This window comes from Rhinatrema bivittatum, chromosome 4 (assembly GCF_901001135.1).
Source record: "Rhinatrema bivittatum chromosome 4, aRhiBiv1.1, whole genome shotgun sequence".
Taxonomy (NCBI): domain Eukaryota; kingdom Metazoa; phylum Chordata; class Amphibia; order Gymnophiona; family Rhinatrematidae; genus Rhinatrema; species Rhinatrema bivittatum.
Window position 1 is genome coordinate 247469218 of NC_042618.1, and position 18445 is coordinate 247487662.

General features: G+C 38.3%; 1 protein-coding gene across 2 annotated transcripts in view; it reads right to left on the minus strand.

The window, feature by feature from the left end:
* Positions 1-2740: 2740 nt before the first annotated feature.
* Positions 2741-18445, minus strand: part of OVCH1 (ovochymase 1) — a 161345-nt gene continuing 145640 nt past the window's right edge. The window contains exons 33-34 of one of the 2 annotated variants that reach the window (XM_029599997.1): positions 4471-4604; positions 2741-2955 (exon numbers count right to left, since the gene is read on the minus strand). In XM_029599997.1, coding sequence (XP_029455857.1) covers positions 2791-2955; positions 4471-4604 — 299 coding nt within the window. In that variant the 3' untranslated portion in view covers positions 2741-2790. The remainder of the gene's footprint in view (positions 2956-4470; positions 4605-18445) is intronic. The other variant, XR_003856433.1, reaches the window with a different exon arrangement.

Here is an 18445-nt window from a genome sequence, read left to right on the forward strand (position 1 = left end):
GGAAGCACTGGGTGGCCGCCTAGAGTTCCATGGGTCTGGAGTCAACAACTGTATAACCTTTTCTTCTTCCCACCCCCCATGGCCCAGAAGAGGAGGTGGGTCTGCACGTCATTAAGAAGGAAAGATCATGCAGTCGTGGCCTGAAACAGGAGGAAGAGCAATAATGCTACCCCCCCCCCCCCCCACCTCAGATGCAGGAAGTAGAGCCGCACCAGCCCCCATGCCGCCTCAAGAAAATGAAAAGTCCCAGTCTGTCAGGGCTGAAGGAGGAAACTGTTGCTATGCTTCTGATGGGGAGCGGGGTAGGAAGTGAGTGTGTTTGTGTCTGTGTTAGAGCATGTCTGTAAGGGTGTGAGAGTGCATGTTTGTGTGTGAGAGAGGAAGCTGTATGAAGGGTTGTGTATGTGAGAGAAATAGGAGCCTGTGTGCAGGGGTGAGAAAGTGTGCAAGAGAGAGGGAGAGGGGAACCAGAGATCACAGGGGGGGGGGGGGGGGTGTGCCAAAGGAATTATCCACCCTGGGTGCCAAATATTTTAGGTATGCCATTGCATCTGAGGGTACTAAGGGAACTTAGGGATGTCCTGGAAGCTCCACTGGCTGATCTTTTCATTGTTTCTTTAGAGTCTGGAGTAATCCCAGAGGACTGGAAAGGAGTGGAAGTGGTTCCTATTCATAAAAGTGAAAGTAAGGAAGTGGGTGGGAACTACAGATTGATTAGTCTGACCTCGATGGTGAGCAAATTAATGGAATCGTTGCTAAAACAGAGGATAATGCAATTTTTGGAATCCAATGGATTGCAAGATCCAAGGCAGCATGGTTTTACCAGAGGTAAATCTTGTCCAACAAATCTGAACAATTTCTTTCATTGGGTGATCAGAGCGTTGGATCAAGGAAGAGCGCTAGACATAGTATACATGTATTTCAGCAAGGCCTTTTGACAGTTCTGTGCAAAAGGCTTATAAATTGAGCACCCTTGAAATGGAACTTAGAGTGATTGCCTAGGTTAGAAACTGGCTGAGTGGGAGGCGGCAGCAAAGGGTAATAAGTGGAGTTTTCTCTAAGGAGAGAGTTGTTACTAGCAATGTGCCTCAGGGATCAGACCTTGGACCAGTTTTTTCAACATTTTTGTGAACAGAAGGATTGTCAGGAAAGGTTTGTCTTTTTGCCAATGATAAGATCTGCAACAAGGTAGACAGCTAGGAAGTTGTAGAAAACATTAGAAGAAATCTAACGAAGCTCATGGATTAGTCTAAGGTCTGGCAGCTAAGATTTAATGCTAAAAAATGCAGAGTAATGCATTTAGGATGCAAAAACCCAAGGGAAAGGTACAGTATTGGAAATTCTTTTAAGTACAAAGGAAGAGTGGGTGTTGGGGTAGTTTTATCTGATGATTTGAAGGTAGCCAAACAGTTGTATAAAACTGTAGAAGCCAGAAAGATGCTTGGCTGCATAGGGAAAGGCATATCCAACAGACAAAGGAGGCAACATTGCCCCGTATAGGTCCCTGGTGAGGCCTCACTTTGAATAGTGTGTACAATTCTGGAGACTGACTTTCAAAAGGATATAAACAGGATGGAGAAAGTACAGAGGGTGGCTACTAAAATGGTCAGTAGTTTTCATTCTAAAGCACATGGGAATAAATATCTAAACATGTACACCCTGGAGGAAAGGCAAGATTTGATAGGCATGTTCAAAAATCTCAAAGATTTCCATTCACAGGAGGTGAGCCTCTTTCAGTGGAAAGGTGGCTCTAAAATGAGGGTTCATGCGATGAGATTAAAAGGATTTGGAAGTAATTACTAATTTTAGGAAATATTTCTTTACAGAGGATGGATGTGTGGAACAGCCTCCCAATAGAGATGGAAACGGTAATGGAATTCAGGAAAGCATGCTAAATTAATTGAACAGATGGGCAGACTAGATGGGCCATATGGTCTGCCTGCCATCATGTTTCTATGTTTCTGAGAAAAAGAAAATTAAAATAAATTGGACCTACTTCTAGGGGTTGGCCATTGTCAGACAGAATGCTGGGCTTGTTGGACTCAGCAAGGCACTTAAGGATGAATTGATAAATGAAAAGCAGCAGGCCCTCTCCTGGTAAAATCTCAAAAACAAAGCAAAAGGAGACAAAATATATGACCTATAAAAATATATAAATACAAATTAAAATATACCGGAGATGGTATCAAAAGAAATGTGCATTTAGATTACAATCTACTGCTTCCTACCATGCAATGGGCCTCAAGCTGTCCTCAGAAGACAGTGCTAGAATTCCATCACCTACCACTCCAGTATGTCACCTGTAAATTACTTTCTCACTTTATAACAACTCCCTGACAAAAATTTTCTAATACAAAGCTTTTAACAGTATTAATACATACTTATAAAAATAAGAAACTTGCTGAGTTTGTTACAGTGATTTTCTTACTTTAAGAAAAGTAAGAACATGGGGATCAGTTTTCTATAGCCCTTTAACATTCAAGGTGGGCTGAACTGTGTCTGTTTTCAAGATAGCACGATACCTAATTCTCTGAACTTAGTGACAAATACAAGATTACTCAAATTTAATTGATCAAAAGAAAAAAGTGTACAACAATGTCCTGTAATTTCTTTGCTTAGCAAGTAGTATGTAACTGGTTAGCATCTTCTAGCTTTGCAAGAAAGTACTTCAGCTGAGAACATGAATGCATTTAGAAGTTATGGAGGGAGGGAGGAAGATGGATAGACTACGCATTTCAGTATTTACACTTTATTTTTTTTTATATAAATATTCATAGTTTGGTTCAGTAATTACAACTTTCCCTTAGTGACAGATGAAAACCAGTCTCTATACATAGAAACATTAACATACACAGCTGGTGCGTAAACATCACACATACTACTACCCCAGCTAACAATGCCAATAAGTTTGTATGTTCCATTAATCTTGCATACAAGGGGCCCGCCGGAATCGCCCTGAAAAAAAACAAGAACAACTCAGCCTACTTTCCATGAAAAAAAAAAAAAGGCCTATCTTTAAATTAGTATGAATTTACAAAATGAGTGAATCTCTCTCAATACTCCCACCCAAAGCAACTCCAATAGTAGAATTTGGTTAAATTTTAGAAATACGTGAAAGCATGGGGTATCTTGTGCAAAAAATAAATATTGGTAAAGTAGAAAGAGTCTGCAGTAGAGAATTACCAATTACTTGTCTAAATTGAAGTCAAAGAAGTTAATCGATAAAGAGAAACCTTGCATGATTAGTATATTTTACGCATATTCTTTGTGATATGATGTTTTAATTTGAGTTTTATGTTGCAGGTTATTTTATATGATATATGCCTTTTTTGAGGTTATTTTTATGATTGTTAACATTATGCATCACTTGGTCCATGGTATATAAGCAATTCATAAAATTTTATGTTTAAATATATTTTATTAATTTCAATCAGGTAAACACCAAAAGAAGTAAACACATTAAAGTGACATCATCACAAAGATACACATACACTAATCATCATAGAACCCATCTTATGAACAAACCCACCCAAAACTAAACAAAGGTTATATATACTGCCTAAATCCCTTCTAATGCAGCCCCCCCCCCCCACCACTAACCCCTGCTTGCCAGAATAGTACAACCAGTCAGATGCTGTGAGCTTGTACATCTGACCGAAACTGTAATTGCCAACTCCTCCCCCCCTTCAGCCCCCACAATTCATACATTTTAATAAAATAAAGATAGATAGTAAATTGTTAATATCGTATGATATTTTCAAACTAGTCAGAAATCGGGGGCTCCCTAAAACAGATAGGAAACCCCCACAAAATTGTTCGTGGGGTTCTTATCGTTTTGGGGGAGGGCGGGAAAAATGGCACACAAAAACAACCCCTAAACCCACCCCGACCCTTTAAAACATATCCTTTAGCTTCTCCCACCTTCCCGACCCCCCCAAAAACTTTTTTTAAAGTACCTGGTGGTCCAGTGGGGGCCCCGGGAGCGATTTCCCGCTCTCGGGCCGTCGGCTTCCACTAATCAAAATGGCGCCGATGGCCCTTTGCCCTTACCATGTGACAGGGTATCTGTGCCATTGATTAGTGGCAGCAGACGGCCCGAGAGCGGGAAATCGCTCCCGGGACCCCCACTGGACCACCAGATACTTTTAAAAAGTTTTTTTTTGGGGGGGGGGTGTCGAGAGGGTGGGGGAAGCTAAAGGAAGCTAAAGGATGTGTTTTAAAGGGTCGGGGTGGCTTTTTTGTTTATCGGCTCGGGCGCAGCCGATAAAAAAAACCGATCGGTCCGCACAAAAAAATTCCCCGATAGCCCACGAACCCGGAATCGGAACAGATTCTGGTTCCGATTTGCATCTCTACTACATAGTAAAAGCCTAGGTAGGACAGGCTCTAGGACTTGGTGTTGGGCTAGCTGTAGCATGCACTACACATTAACAAGCAGCAAAACACAAAAAAAATAACATAATTACATACCATACAAGATGATGACCCAACTGCTCCAGCACAAAAGTTATCATCTTTAATGTCTGTGCCCCAGTAATCTCTGCAATCAGAACTACTCAGCAGAGGTATCTTTGCTTGCTGCAGATAAAATGGGTATTCGTCACCTAATAAAAGTGGATAAAAACAAGATATTTACAGTCATTAAAAACACCTAAATTCAATGTACTAGCAATTTTTTTTTTAAAGTTAAAAAACAAGTTATAAACACAAATATAAATTAGAGCTGGATAGAGTGTCCCACCAGAAATCTAAATTTCTCTCCTCAAAATGTGGCTATACCTAGCAACAAAGGTCAAACTTTCCTTAGGGCTGCATCATTTCATTTTTTTTTTTTTTTTTTTTTTTAGTATGAGCTGTGCACTTCTCCTTGGGATAGGTCACCTCCCAGCTTCGCAAGTGCACTGCACATCTTTCTGCTTGGCTCATACTTCATAAATCAAGAGCTTGACCTCTAGCTAGAGCGTAGAGAAACTAAAGAGCTGTGAGGAAAAGTAGAAAGGAGAAGAAAACAAGTATTGAGAAAGATGGAATGAAGAGAGAAAAAAAAAGGAAGATGGTGACTTCACAAGGACAAGCTGAGGAAGAGGCAGAAAAAGACCTTCATTTTGTATCCATGACAATTTATATTTAAAGAAAAAATTATGTAAAAAGTTGAATGAGAAAATTACTAATTTCATGGGGCCTACATAGTGCTTTCAACATATCTGGAAAACAGAGCTATGGCTCAGCATTTTACACGATGTAGGAAACATTCATCCCAATGCGATATGGTCAGCTTCATTTTTACTGTATTTTAGCACTCACCCAATAGATTGTAGCTCTCTAGAACTAGACACAAATGTATTACATTAATCTGATAAAAAGAAAATCACCTATATTTGCTATCTTTTTTCTATATATTTTAGTTATATTAAAATGATTAAAATCACTACTACATTACAGTGATTTTTAGGACAATATTAAAAACTAATTTTTTAGTGATTTAGACTACTGTAACTCCCTTTTACTTGGTTTACCATATACAACAATTTGACCATTACAAATTTTACAGAATGCAACAACAAGAGTACTAACAGGCAGTAAGAAATTTGAACACATCACGTCAACTTTACAATCCTTACACTGGCTCCCTATCAAATATAGAGCTCAATACAAAATACTGACAATTATTCATAATTCTTTATATAACAATAATGTTGTATGGTTAAATACATCATTACACCTCTACACCCCTAATAGAACTTTGAGATCAGCTAATACAGGTCTTTTGCAAATCCCTACCATTCAAGGTGCACATTTGAGCAAAGTTGGGGACAGATCCATATCAGTTGCTGGACCCAAACTTTGGAACACCATGCCAGTAGAACTGAGACTGGAATCAGATACTAGACATTCATCTTAATAACTATCTAATAACATTCCATTTAAAGCAAGAGACCTCGGAGTCACTTTGGACTCCGAATTCTGCTTCAAACAACATATTAATAACATTATCAAAGAAGGTTTCTACAAACTTCAAATTTTAAAAAGAATTAAACCTCTCCATCATCATGACTTCCATTTAGTTTTGCAAGCTCTACTGTTATCCAAATTAGACTTGCAATGCTATATTCCTTGGATTACCTGCTACTACCATCACTCCACTTCAATTATTACAAAATGCAGCTGCACAACTACTTAGTAATCACAAAAAAATCGGATCACATCTCTCCAGTGCTAAAAGATCTTCACTGGTTACCTATTCTTTATAGAATACAGTATAAAACTATGTCTCTCATTCACAAAATATTATATAATAAGACAAACTGGATGAATACAACAATATTTTTCCAAATCTCAAGGCGATCCTTAGAATCCTCCAACACTGGTCTCCTCGAAATACCATCTACTAAGATATCCCGTCTTACTTCAACAAAACAACGTGCTTTTTCAATTGCTGGTCCGACATTGTGGAACTCCCTTCCTATTGAATTAAGACTGGAATCTTCTACTGAAACTTAAGAAGAATTTAAAAGCTTTACTATTTCTAAAAGCTTTTCCAACATGATTAATTATATATTAATTTTTACTCTACTTTTATTCTTTTTCATTTTTTTCTTTCCACTTTAATTCTCTCCATTATTTTGTATAACACCATTATTTCTATTCTTCACATTGTAACTGTTTATCATTATTGTTATATGTGAACCGATGTGATGACTATGGCTGAATGTCTGTATACAAAAACAAATAAATAAATAAAAAAACTTAAAAAAAAAAAAAAGGGCTAAAAACATGGCTATTTGGCATTCTGTTCCCAGTCATAGACAAAGGCTAGCAGTCAATCATCGAAACGTATTGAATGTAACTGGAAATCTGAACAAATTTATATTTTTATCATGTTTTTTATGATACTAATTTTATTTAGTTTATGTATGATTCAAATTCCATGTTATATATTTGCAAATTGATTTTATTTTGAACTGCCAAGATTGTATTTCAGATTGGCAGTATATAAATAATGTAATTCAAACCACTCCCTCAAAATAAAAAATACCTAGTGTATGTAGATCTGAGTTTGGCATAGTCATATTATACCTTTGTACCATCCCTAAGACCCAAAAAACTCAAAAGGTAAAGAGTTCCCAGAAAGAACACATACAAACCAAATATACAGAGCACCAGGATTGCTCAGGGACAGATTTCTTTTTATAATTTAATCTTTATTGACTTTTATACAGAAACCCAATATAGAAAAAAAAAGCAATTGAATAAAAAGAAATCATATACACTAATTACTAGGTAACATACAAGTTAAATTATCTTCCAAGTCTACAAACTGGAGTCATAAAAAAATTTTCATACAGAAGCAAAGCACTGCTAATGCATTCCTGCTATTTACCAAACACAATTTTATACCCTTTATCAATCATGCCTCTATAGCAGCTGGAGCATACATAGGGATAAATCTAACAACATTTTCCAAATTTGAGGGATCAACGAAGGTATACTTATTCCCTTGGATGGTAATTAGGCATTTGCAAGGACATTAAGAAGAATGTATACCCAGAGTTTTGAACCTTAGCTTTCAAAGAAAAAAATGCCTTCCTATGCAGTTGTATTGCACGTGCAACATCTGGAAATATAGGAATATCTGCATTGCTGCTCCACAGAAGTTTTCTATCTTAAACTTAAATAAATTGATATTGCATCGATATTTTAGCTATCGAGTTTTATATACAGTTGTTTGGTTTCGCCATCACAACGGTTTACAAAGTTTTGAGTTTTAACAGAGTTTCCAAAAGGTTGGTATGGTTGCTAACATAGAAAATATAATTTTTATAAACTTAGTTTGTAGGTTAATCTATACATATTTCAGTTCTGTGTAATATCGTCTTGTATTGGGTTCATCAGTTTGCATAGTGTTAATATGAGGGGAGTGGAATTTTGGAGTCATTGGGTGAGTTGGTAGGCTTTGGTAAACATCCATGTTTTAGCTCTTTTTTGAAAGTTAAGTTTTCTTGTGTTCTGAGTTCGATTGGGAGGATGTTCCAGAGTTTAGGGCTTCCTAGTGAAATTGCTGTCTTTTGCATTGAGGTGGGTTGTTTAGAATGAGAAGGTAGAATATTTAATAGTCCTTTATTTGCTGATTTGAGGTTTCTGTTTGAGCATGCAATTTTATGGATGAACTTAGCCAGTTTGTTTGATTTTTGTATATTATTTTATGTAAAATGGATAGTATTTTGTATTCTATCCTAAATTTTATTGGGAGCCAGTGTAGTGATATAAGTGTAGGAGTAATGTGATCATGTTTTTTACAACCAGAGAGTATTCTTGCAGCTGTGTTTTGTAGGATTTGCAGTAGTCAGATGGTGTTAGGAGGTGAGTTGAATAGAAGGGAGTTACAGTAGTCCAGGTTGGAGAAGAGTAGTTGAAGGAGTGATCTGAAGAAGTTGGAGGAGAGGAAAGGTTTTAATTGACATAGTGTTAGGAGTTTGTGGTATCAGTCTGATTTTAGTTGTGATGTGGTTCTTGAAGGAAAGTTCCTTGTCAATGATGACTCCACGGTTGCGTGCATGATTGACCGGAGAGATAGCCACTTTTTGGTTCATTAGGTTGAGTGGTGGTAGTTGAGGAGTGTTGTTCTTTCTATCTAGTCTATGATAGCCACAAATGAGAATGCTGTATCTTGAGAGTTGATTTAAAAAACTGATACATTGGAGCTATCTAATGATGTAAATATCTATCTCCTTCTTCCATAACTTGTTTCTTGATCTCAGGTACACAGAAACATCTAGAAAGGTCAATTTCTTTATCCTGTGCAATCTGCAATACTTCCTTTATTTTCTAAACAACTCCAAGGGAAACATTAACCTAGTTTTAGGGAAGTTCAAGATTTGAAGATTTTTTGCTCTAGTTATATTTTCATAGATTCCATTTTTGAGCAGATATATAAACAATCTTTCATATTAGCCACTAATGACAGCTGCACATTAGATATTATAATATAGCACTTTGTTTCTCAATGTTAGTAACCCAATTATATAACTGTCAATTTAGCAACAGCCTCCACTGTAAAGGAGGACAGTTGAGTAAGACTGATCAAGGTTAGTTTCAGCTCATGTCACTAATTTCCATATGTCTCAGTATTATTTCATTAGATTCAGGTGTTTCACCTCCATTTACCCCCTCTCCAATTGCAACAGCTAAAAAGATTCACTATCACTGGACAGGGACAGGCACAACTGCTGCTAATTCCTCTTATAGGTGAAAAGTTATCCAAAGCACCACCATAATTGGGAGAGGCTTTTAAGTGGACGGGAGCTAAAGTGTAGGCTACATACCTACCACTCTCCACAATCACTGGTAGTGGAATTTCAAGAGATGTTTCCAAGGTTGCATCACTAATTTTTGAAACTTCCCCTACAAGACAAGGGCTCACAGATCTTGGAACTATGGATGATGCTGATCAGGGTAGTGGGGAAGGAGCTGAAAAGCTCAAAGAGGCCTCATCTGAAGTATCTAGAGGAATACTTTCCACCTGTTCTCCAAATTGGGTTAAATGATTATCCATTGGCCCTCACAGGAACATGGACAGCTGTGGAACCAAAATACTTCCCTTTGTCTCCACATATTGCCAAAAATTGCTCTAAGGGGGTGTGCCCCTTAGGCCTGGCTTCAATGGCAAGGACCCCAGATGTTAGCTGTCCTCCTCAGGCCAAGTGGAATCACAGGGAGTGGCAACAGAAAGTCAGGCATGCTCACTCGCTTGCCTCAGGGCATCCATCTAAGTAATATTGGCAAGGACCCTAGATGTTGGCTGTCTTGAGACCCAGTGGAATCGCAGGGAACAGCAGTAGAAGATCAAGCAGGCTCAGTGACTGATTTCTGTGGGTCACTGAAAACCAGACACAAGGCTAACTAAACAGTTTAAGAAAAAGGGGGTACATTAAACTAGAAAAGATGTAACTTGCAGAAAGAAGAGGAATTGTACAACAGTACTTAAGTTTTACTACAATTAGCCAGTGCTTGGTGAGCTTTGGTATCAGTCTGTTTATAGGATGCAGTGCAAAGCTACATGTTTTTGAATGCAGATCTGATATACAACACTTCCTAGTCAAAACCAATTTCTGCCAAGTTCAGACAACTAAAGAGCTGATCCTATAAAAAATATAACCAAGAGCACTGGTTTCCGAACAAACACTGTGTAACACTTCTACATTACAATACTACACCCCCTTGGAGGAAACTGATGCAGCCAGTGCTGCCATGGAGTCAATACAGCAGGTTAAACCCCTTTAGTCCCAATTTAAGGAAAGCTTCAGTTGTACCAGAGACTACAGAACATGGTAGAACATTGCGCAAGTCAGGCTAACACTAGCAAGGCGACTTAAGCATTTGCCAAAGGAGAAGTTCTCCCTGGGGAAGATGAAGGAACTTTAAGGGTAGATTTTCAAAGGGACACGCGCGTAACCCTTTAAAACCCCCCCTGCATGCACCAAGCCTATTTTGCATAGGCTTGGCGGCAGAACAAGCCCCAGGACGCGCGTATGTCCCAGGGCTTTGAAAAAGAGGCGGTCCCGAGTCCTCCGGCACAGCGGCCGTGCCGGAGGTTTGTGTACTGGCAGCCAGCCGGCAGGCGTAACTCCGTGGAATCAGGTAGGGGGATGAGTTAGATAGGGGAAGGGAGGAGCGAAAAAAAAGTTCCCTCCAAGGAACGGGGAAAGCCATCGGGGTTCCCCTTGGGCTCGGCGCGCACAAGGTGTGTGCCGACCCTGGATTTTATAACATGCGCGCAGCAGCATGCTCATGTTATAAAATTGGGTGTACATTTGTGCGCGCCAATTGTATTATTCAATATTTCAGCAGCCTTTGATACTCTGGACCACAATATACTTTCCATTTAGCTAAACTAGGTATCTTAGGGACTGTTCTTGTATAGTTCTACTCCTACCTATAGACCGGTGAGCCTGACTTCAGGGCTGGGAAAATTCATAGAAACTATTATAAAGAATAATATCACAGAACATATAGACAGACAGTTTAATGGGACACAGACATCATGGATTTACCCAAGGGAAGTCTTGCCTCACAAAACTGCTACTTTTTTTTTTTTTTTTTTTTTGAAGGGGTGAATAAGCATGTGGATTAAAGTGACCTGGTAGATGTAGTGTATTTGTCAAATGCCTTCTGGAAATCCAAAGACCTCATATGAGTGGCTGCTAAGAAATTAAAAAGTCATGGGATAGGAGGCAATACACTTTTGTGGATTGCAAACTAGTTAAAAGACAGGAAACGGCAGGATTAAATGGTCTTTCTTTATAGTGAAAAAAGTTAGAGTGAAGTGCCTCACGGATCTGTACTTGGACTGATGCTTTTTAATACATTTATAAATGATATTGAAAGGGGTATGACGAGAGGAGTGATCAAATTTGCAGATGAGAAAATTATTCAGAGTAGTTAAATCACAAGCGGATTGTGATAAATTGCAAGACTGGAAGATTGGGCATCCATATGGCAGAGGAAATATGTGAACAAGTGCAAGGTGGTGCACATAGGGAAAAATAACTCATGCTGTAGTTGAACAATGTTAGGTTCCATATTAGGAGCTACCACCCAGGGAAACGATCTAGGCATCAGTTGATATTACATTGAAATAGTCAGCTCAGTGTGTTGCAGTGGTCAAAAAAAGCAAACAATGTTAGAATTATTAGGAAGGGAATGGAAAATAAAACACCTATCTCTCCAAGGTGAGACCACACCTTGAGTACTGTGCAATTCTGGTCGCTGTATCTCAGAAACGATTATTGTACTGAAGAAAGTACAGAGAAGGGGAACCAAAATGATGAAGGACATGGAGTGGCTTCCAATGAGGATAGACTAAAGAGATTAGGGCTGTTCAGTTTGGAGAAGAGGTGACTGAGGGGGAATATGATAGAGGTCTACAAAATCATAAAAGGATGTAAGGGATATTGCAGAATCAGCTGCAGCACTGACATTCGGCCTGGAATGGAGATGACCTATCCTTGAACTGCAAGAACAGATAGTGAGCAATCCTGTCCTGGCATAAATAAGTTTGCACTTCGCATGAACCCTTCGGCACCTGGCATACAATAGGCTATAAATAAGTTTGCACTTCGCATGAACCCTTCGGCACCTGGCATACAGTAGGCTATAAATAAGCTTGCACCTGGCATAAAGATAAGATTACTTCGCACGCACATAAGCTTGCACCTGGCATACAGTAGACTATAAAAGAAAGGTAACTTTGGACGACAAACTGAGAGAGAAAGAGTTCCTTTGCGGAAGAGCAAAGTGATGTTTTTTTTTCCTTTGTAGACGTACAAAGTGAAGACCCCTTTTTTTCGCCTGTGATGTGCTCTCTCCTTGCCAGGCTGATGATGAAAAGGGTGTAGTGAGTATTGGCCGAAATATTGTGCATGGATACAGATGTATATGCTTAAGCTTAGAACTGTATATGCTTAGAACTGTATATGCTTAGAGACTTTTAATACTTGGACTTAAGATTGTATACCAATAAACATATTATTTTACTTTTACCTTATTCTCGCCTACCTGATTCCTTACATTTGGCGACGAGGCTGGGATGGCTTTATTTAAAAAGAAAACGAAGCAGCCATCCGAACCTGTTACCCCTGTGGGTGTTAAAATCCCGGCACAGGAATGGGCAATGAATATGGGATTGGCAGAGGTATGGGATGCAGGTGGCGAGCCTGTAGATATTGTAAAGAAGCTACAAAAGGTCCCAGTAATTAAAGGGAAAGAATTAGGGACTGTAGGAAGACGTGGTTGAAGAAAGGTTCAGGGTTCTCCGGTGAGAACTTGGAGCCTCACTGTGCACTGATGAGTGGCGCAGGATCTTTCCTGTTGATAGCTACAGGAAATGAAGTATGTGTACTGTAAATAAAGCTATATATTCATTATTGTATATCTCTTATCTTGTATCATAGTGTGTGTGTGTGTGTGTGTGTTTAGTACTGTGCGAAGTCTGCCTAAGAAAGAACAGAAGAAGGGCAGAAAAGAATTTGAAGGGGCAGAGGTGAAAGCCCTAGCAGAAATTCCCAGCTGGGAAGATGTAACTTACTCACTGCTGGTCAATGAGTGGGGGTGTAATACAGGGTTATGTGAAAATTGTGATAGGAAACTGGGCATAGAACCCCACAAGAGGTTAGATATTTCTTACTAGACATAGGAAAGCTCACTTAAGGGTTAAGGATTTGCAGTAGCAACTAGCCGCAGCCCGAGAAGAATTAGAGATATTAAGGCGGCATAGAGTGGCGTTGCAAGGTCAGTTGCAGCTTTATAAAGATAACGTGGATATGTAACCAGTGGTGGCAGAGAGGGCAGCCGTACAAGTAAAATAAATACAGCGTGGCACAGTGAGCTGGGTTACGTAGGAAATGAAAGCATATTAGTATAGCGACTTCCTGGATATTCCGGGATGGGAGAATAAATCATATAAAATGTTATAGGAATACTGAAAATCAATGGTGAAAGTTTTATATGAGCCTTTAATTTGTGTCTGTGTATTCCTTGATCTTTTACTGTGAAGGGCTGATTTGTTTATATTGGGAACGTCTGGCCTGTGTTCAGAATTGTTCTTGTAATTTACAGACAGCAGGATAGGGCATAAGAAAATCTATTGCATATAGAATATTCTGTGTGTGTGTTTAACTTTAGCATTATGTGGCAACAAAGTGTCGCTTGTTAAGAATCACAAGGACACTAAACTAGAATTAAAAGCAGCAACTAAGAAAAAGCACTTTTTAGAGCAGCAGTATGTGGGAAGAATCCATGGCATTCTAATGCCTTAGCAGACAAATCCTTTTGATGATATAGAAAATAAGATTTCTAAGTATATTCATGCCCCAATGCTCAAAAATGAGCACAGCCTTAATATGGCTATTGTTAAATATTACAAATGCTTGGTCACAACTCTTTAAGATATTGACAAGCAAACTGTAATTGGTTAAAACTGGAGAATTTATTTTTTTCCTTCCCCTTTCTCCCTGCCCAGTTGGCAGAAGATAGACAATGCTATGAGCAGTGTGAGACTGATTTAGATAAGAAGCTAAAAATTGCTTGTACTCAGAATGAAATTTTAAAGTTTGAAATTAAAATCCTTTGGGAACACCATAAACCCAAATCCTCCTCTGATTATAAAAATGAAAAAGAAGTTAACATGCATCTGTGACAGGATGTTAAAGAGAAGACCTGTATTTAGTTAGAAGTTTTGTGGCATTTGGTATCGATGCAGGAGAAAAGGACATACAGTAAAAAATTGTCACAAACCCCTGGATTTTATTTACCTTCCCTTCCCGGCAGGCCCCTATGTGGCCTCAGCTGATAACCTAATGAATTGTGCAGCTATAGATTTAGCTAAAAGATTTTACAGAAGATACCTCAGGGAGAGACTAAACTTTTTTTTTTCTTTCTCCCATCTATCCCACATGACTAAACTTGAAGGAATGTAAACAATTCTGGTTTCCGTGATTAAGCAATTAGAATCTTTTAGTTAGAAGATACTCAAAGTAGTGATTTTTAACCTTAATTGTGCTGCTCAGTTACTTATAGCTAGCCATTTAATACTTTGTAATGTGATTTAAAAGATTGGAATTAACCTCTCTTTATATGTGAGATTTTTCTTTTACAGACTTACAAGAATAAAAGCTGCTGTACAGGAAGCTGAGGGTTTTTCTTTCTCCTTGATTTTGTTTTGCTTTTGTTTTTTTTTTTAACAGATCTGTTTTACACATTTTTTGATTTTTGCTTAATTTTGGATCCAAAGATTTTTGTTTTTACTTTTAAAAGGCCTACTTTTTGAACTTTAATGTTCGATAATTGTGTTCTGTTTGTGTATCATTATGTGTTGTACATACATGACGACAGAGTTTACTGACTGTAGAACAAGTGCACTGAATACACAATAGCTTTTGACGTCATTTAAGTGAAGCAGTCACTGCTAAAGTTTTATGGACAGACTGTTTTAAATACTGTTCTAGAGTATATTATGCTATTTAATTTTTGAGCTCACAATATGTGTTAATTGTTGTTTTGTTTTTTGTGCAATGAATAGATGTGTGACAGTTTGAATGAAAGGATGTCTAAGCATCTGGGTTGTTTTTGTCTGAATATTGTGTTACTTTATAGAAAAGTGGGGAAACAAAGAAGGGATTAGATATTATGTAGCTGTTTCTTTGACTTATGATAAAATAATATTGGATATCCATATGAATAGTGTATATAGGGCTTATTGCATACGAGAAGTTATTTATGTTTATTGTAGAGTTTCTTATTTACTTAATTTCGGTTTTTATCAGGTATTAATCCATACACACAAACATCTGAATTAGTGCTGGGAGTGCAGCGGCTGTACTGCGAGACAGCTTCCAGAGTGATGTGCTGCAAGACATATTCACTTCATTTGTCATTGACCTCATAACTTGAAGTCATCCCACCCTTTGCCACAGAAGATACCTTGAATCTTTCATTTTATGGACTGAAGTGCTCAGAATTTCTTTGTTCCATGGGGGTGGCCTTACTTAGACAATGTTTTTAAGTAATATGTATTTCTCTTTGAAATGTAATAACTGATAATTATGATGAAATATGATTGTGATACACTCAGTAGTACCTAGTCACATTGTTACTTGCAATTGTTATTATTTTGATTCTCACGTTAATGATACCGTTTAAATTGATGCAGTTTTATTGCTCTGTAGTTGCTCTTCTCTGTGTTAATGGTTCAGACAATAAGTTTTTTTGTTGGTTTTTTTTTTTTTAGAAAGATCTAGACTAGATTTTTGAAACAGTAATTTTTGTTGTTTTCTTTTTGCCACCACCAGGGGGTGGGGGACTATGTACTACACCTGAGTTTAACTGTTCCAGATACCTAAAAGATAATGAGATTAGCAGGCTGCATGCTGCCAGTGGGAGATGCTGTTGAGCGAGGACCTAAGACCATACTTCATCGAGGGGTGGAGAGGCACCCAAATACCTGCACATGTGGACGCAGGCTATACTGAGCGCAGTAGGCCTGATGCTGGATAATCAATGAAAGGTGGCCTATATATATCTCCTGATGAGCTGGGTGTCCCCCAGAAGTCAGAGAGGCCAACCACATACAACAAGAAGAATGGAGATCGCAATGGATGACAGAAGATTCAAGATACTGAGACCAATCACTGTGGACACTCCTGGCAGGCCACAGGCACGCCTTGCTACTGTTTTAAATTGGGCAGATTTCTGTGTCAGTTAAACTCCAGGGCCATGCAGTTTAGATGGGGTTTAGGTATTGATAAGGATATTCTGACCCATTACTCAGAAGGAGCTTTTTCTTGCCTATCTTGTTTTTCTATATTTGCTAGTCCTAAAAGGACCAGTGTTTAATACATGTTTATACATATTGTTTTGACCTATGTAAATATAGATTAGCACACTGCCTACAGCACATATTAGCCTGTTTGAATAAGTCTATAGATATTGTGTCACTTAAAACTCTATTTGTAGCTGAACATCTTCATTCTTTGAGTCACAAAATTATTGACGACCGGTCGCTCCACTATCATACTTGTCATGTGTATTTGTATCCTGTGTTGACCCATTGTGTTCACCAATTAAGTTGACCACACCCTCCTACTATAGCCTCTTCCACTGCTGTGGATTGCAGTACATGATTACTCAGGGGTGGAATGTAAGGGATATTGCAGAATCAGCTGCAGCACTGACATTCGGCCTGGAATGGAGATGACCTATCCTTGAACTGCAAGAACAGATAGTGAGCAATCCTGTCCTGGCATAAATAAGTTTGCACTTCGCATGAACCCTTCGGCACCTGGCATACAATAGGCTATAAATAAGTTTGCACTTCGCATGAACCCTTCGGCACCTGGCATACAGTAGGCTATAAATAAGCTTGCACCTGGCATAAAGATAAGATTTCTTCGCACGCACATAAGCTTGCACCTGGCATACAGTAGACTATAAAAGAAAGGTAACTTTGGACGACAAACTGAGAGAGAAAGAGTTCCTTTGCGGAAGAGCAAAGTGATGTTTTTTTTCCTTTGTAGACGTACAAAGTGAAGACCCCTTTTTTTCGCCTGTGATGTGCTCTCTCCTTGCCAGGCTGATGATGAAAAGGGTGTAGTGAGTATTGGCCGAAATATTGTGCACGGATACAGATGTATATGCTTAAGCTTAGAACTGTATATGCTTAGAACTGTATATGCTTAGAACTGTATTTGCTTAGAGACTTAATACTTGGACTAAAGATTGTATACCAATAAACATATTTTACTTTTACCTTATTCTCGCCTACCTGATTCCTTACAAAGGACTTGAATGGGTTAATGTAAATCAGTTATTTACTCTTTCAGATAATTCAAGGACTAGGGGACACTCCATGAAGTTAGTAGCACATTTAAAACAAAATTGGAGAAAATTCACTCCGTGCACAATTAAACTCTGGAATTCATTGCCAGAGTATGTGGTTAAGGCAGTTAATGTAGCTGGGTTTAAGGATAAGTTCCTGGAGAAGTCCATAAACTACTAATCAATACAGAATAGCCACTGCTTGTTGCTGGCATTACTAGCATGGGATCTATTTAATGTCTGGGTATTTGCCAGGTATTTTTGACCTGGATTGGCCACTGTTGAAAACAGGATACTTGGCCTGATGGACCAGTATGGCATATTTTATGTTCTTACCTTTCAGATTGTATGCACATCAGATATGGCTCTCAGATAATTTTGGTATCTGTTAGCTGCAGTACCCCAGGGATCATCATTGTTTGGTACACTATTTAACATCTATTTTAGTCCTATATGCAAATTGCTTGCTGGCTTAGGTCTTAATTGATTGTATGCATTCATTTTTTCTTATTACATCAGATATTAATACTACAAATTATTGCTTGTTTTAAAAAGTTACTATCTTAGGATGCTTCATAAATGTAAACCATATTTGGAATCTAATGATTTTCATACAGTTTTGCAATCCTTGATAATTTCATCTATCTTGGGCTCCTTTTTATATTTAAAGCCTTTCAGATAATCCAAAACTCAGCAGCAGATTTTGATAAGGACTATTCACTTGAAGTATCTTTCTCAGATATTATGCTCACTTCACTGGTTGCCGGTGGACTGGAAAATAAAATATAAAATATTTTATTATAAGGTGTTGAGTAATGAGACTCCACAGCTCTATTAAAAAACCTACCAGCTGGTGAGAAATTGAAAATCTGGACAATGCCTGCTGGATGTGCAGTCAAGATAGCAGAATCACAAGACTGGCTGCTCTCGATTACAAGACTGATGATATGGAAGCTAGCTCACTGATGTTCTCCGTAAGGAGACATGTTTTTACAAGTTTAAAAAGCATTTAGAAACTTTTTTTTTTTTTTTTTTTTTTTTTTTTTAAGTGAAGCATTTAATTTCAGTCTTAGCT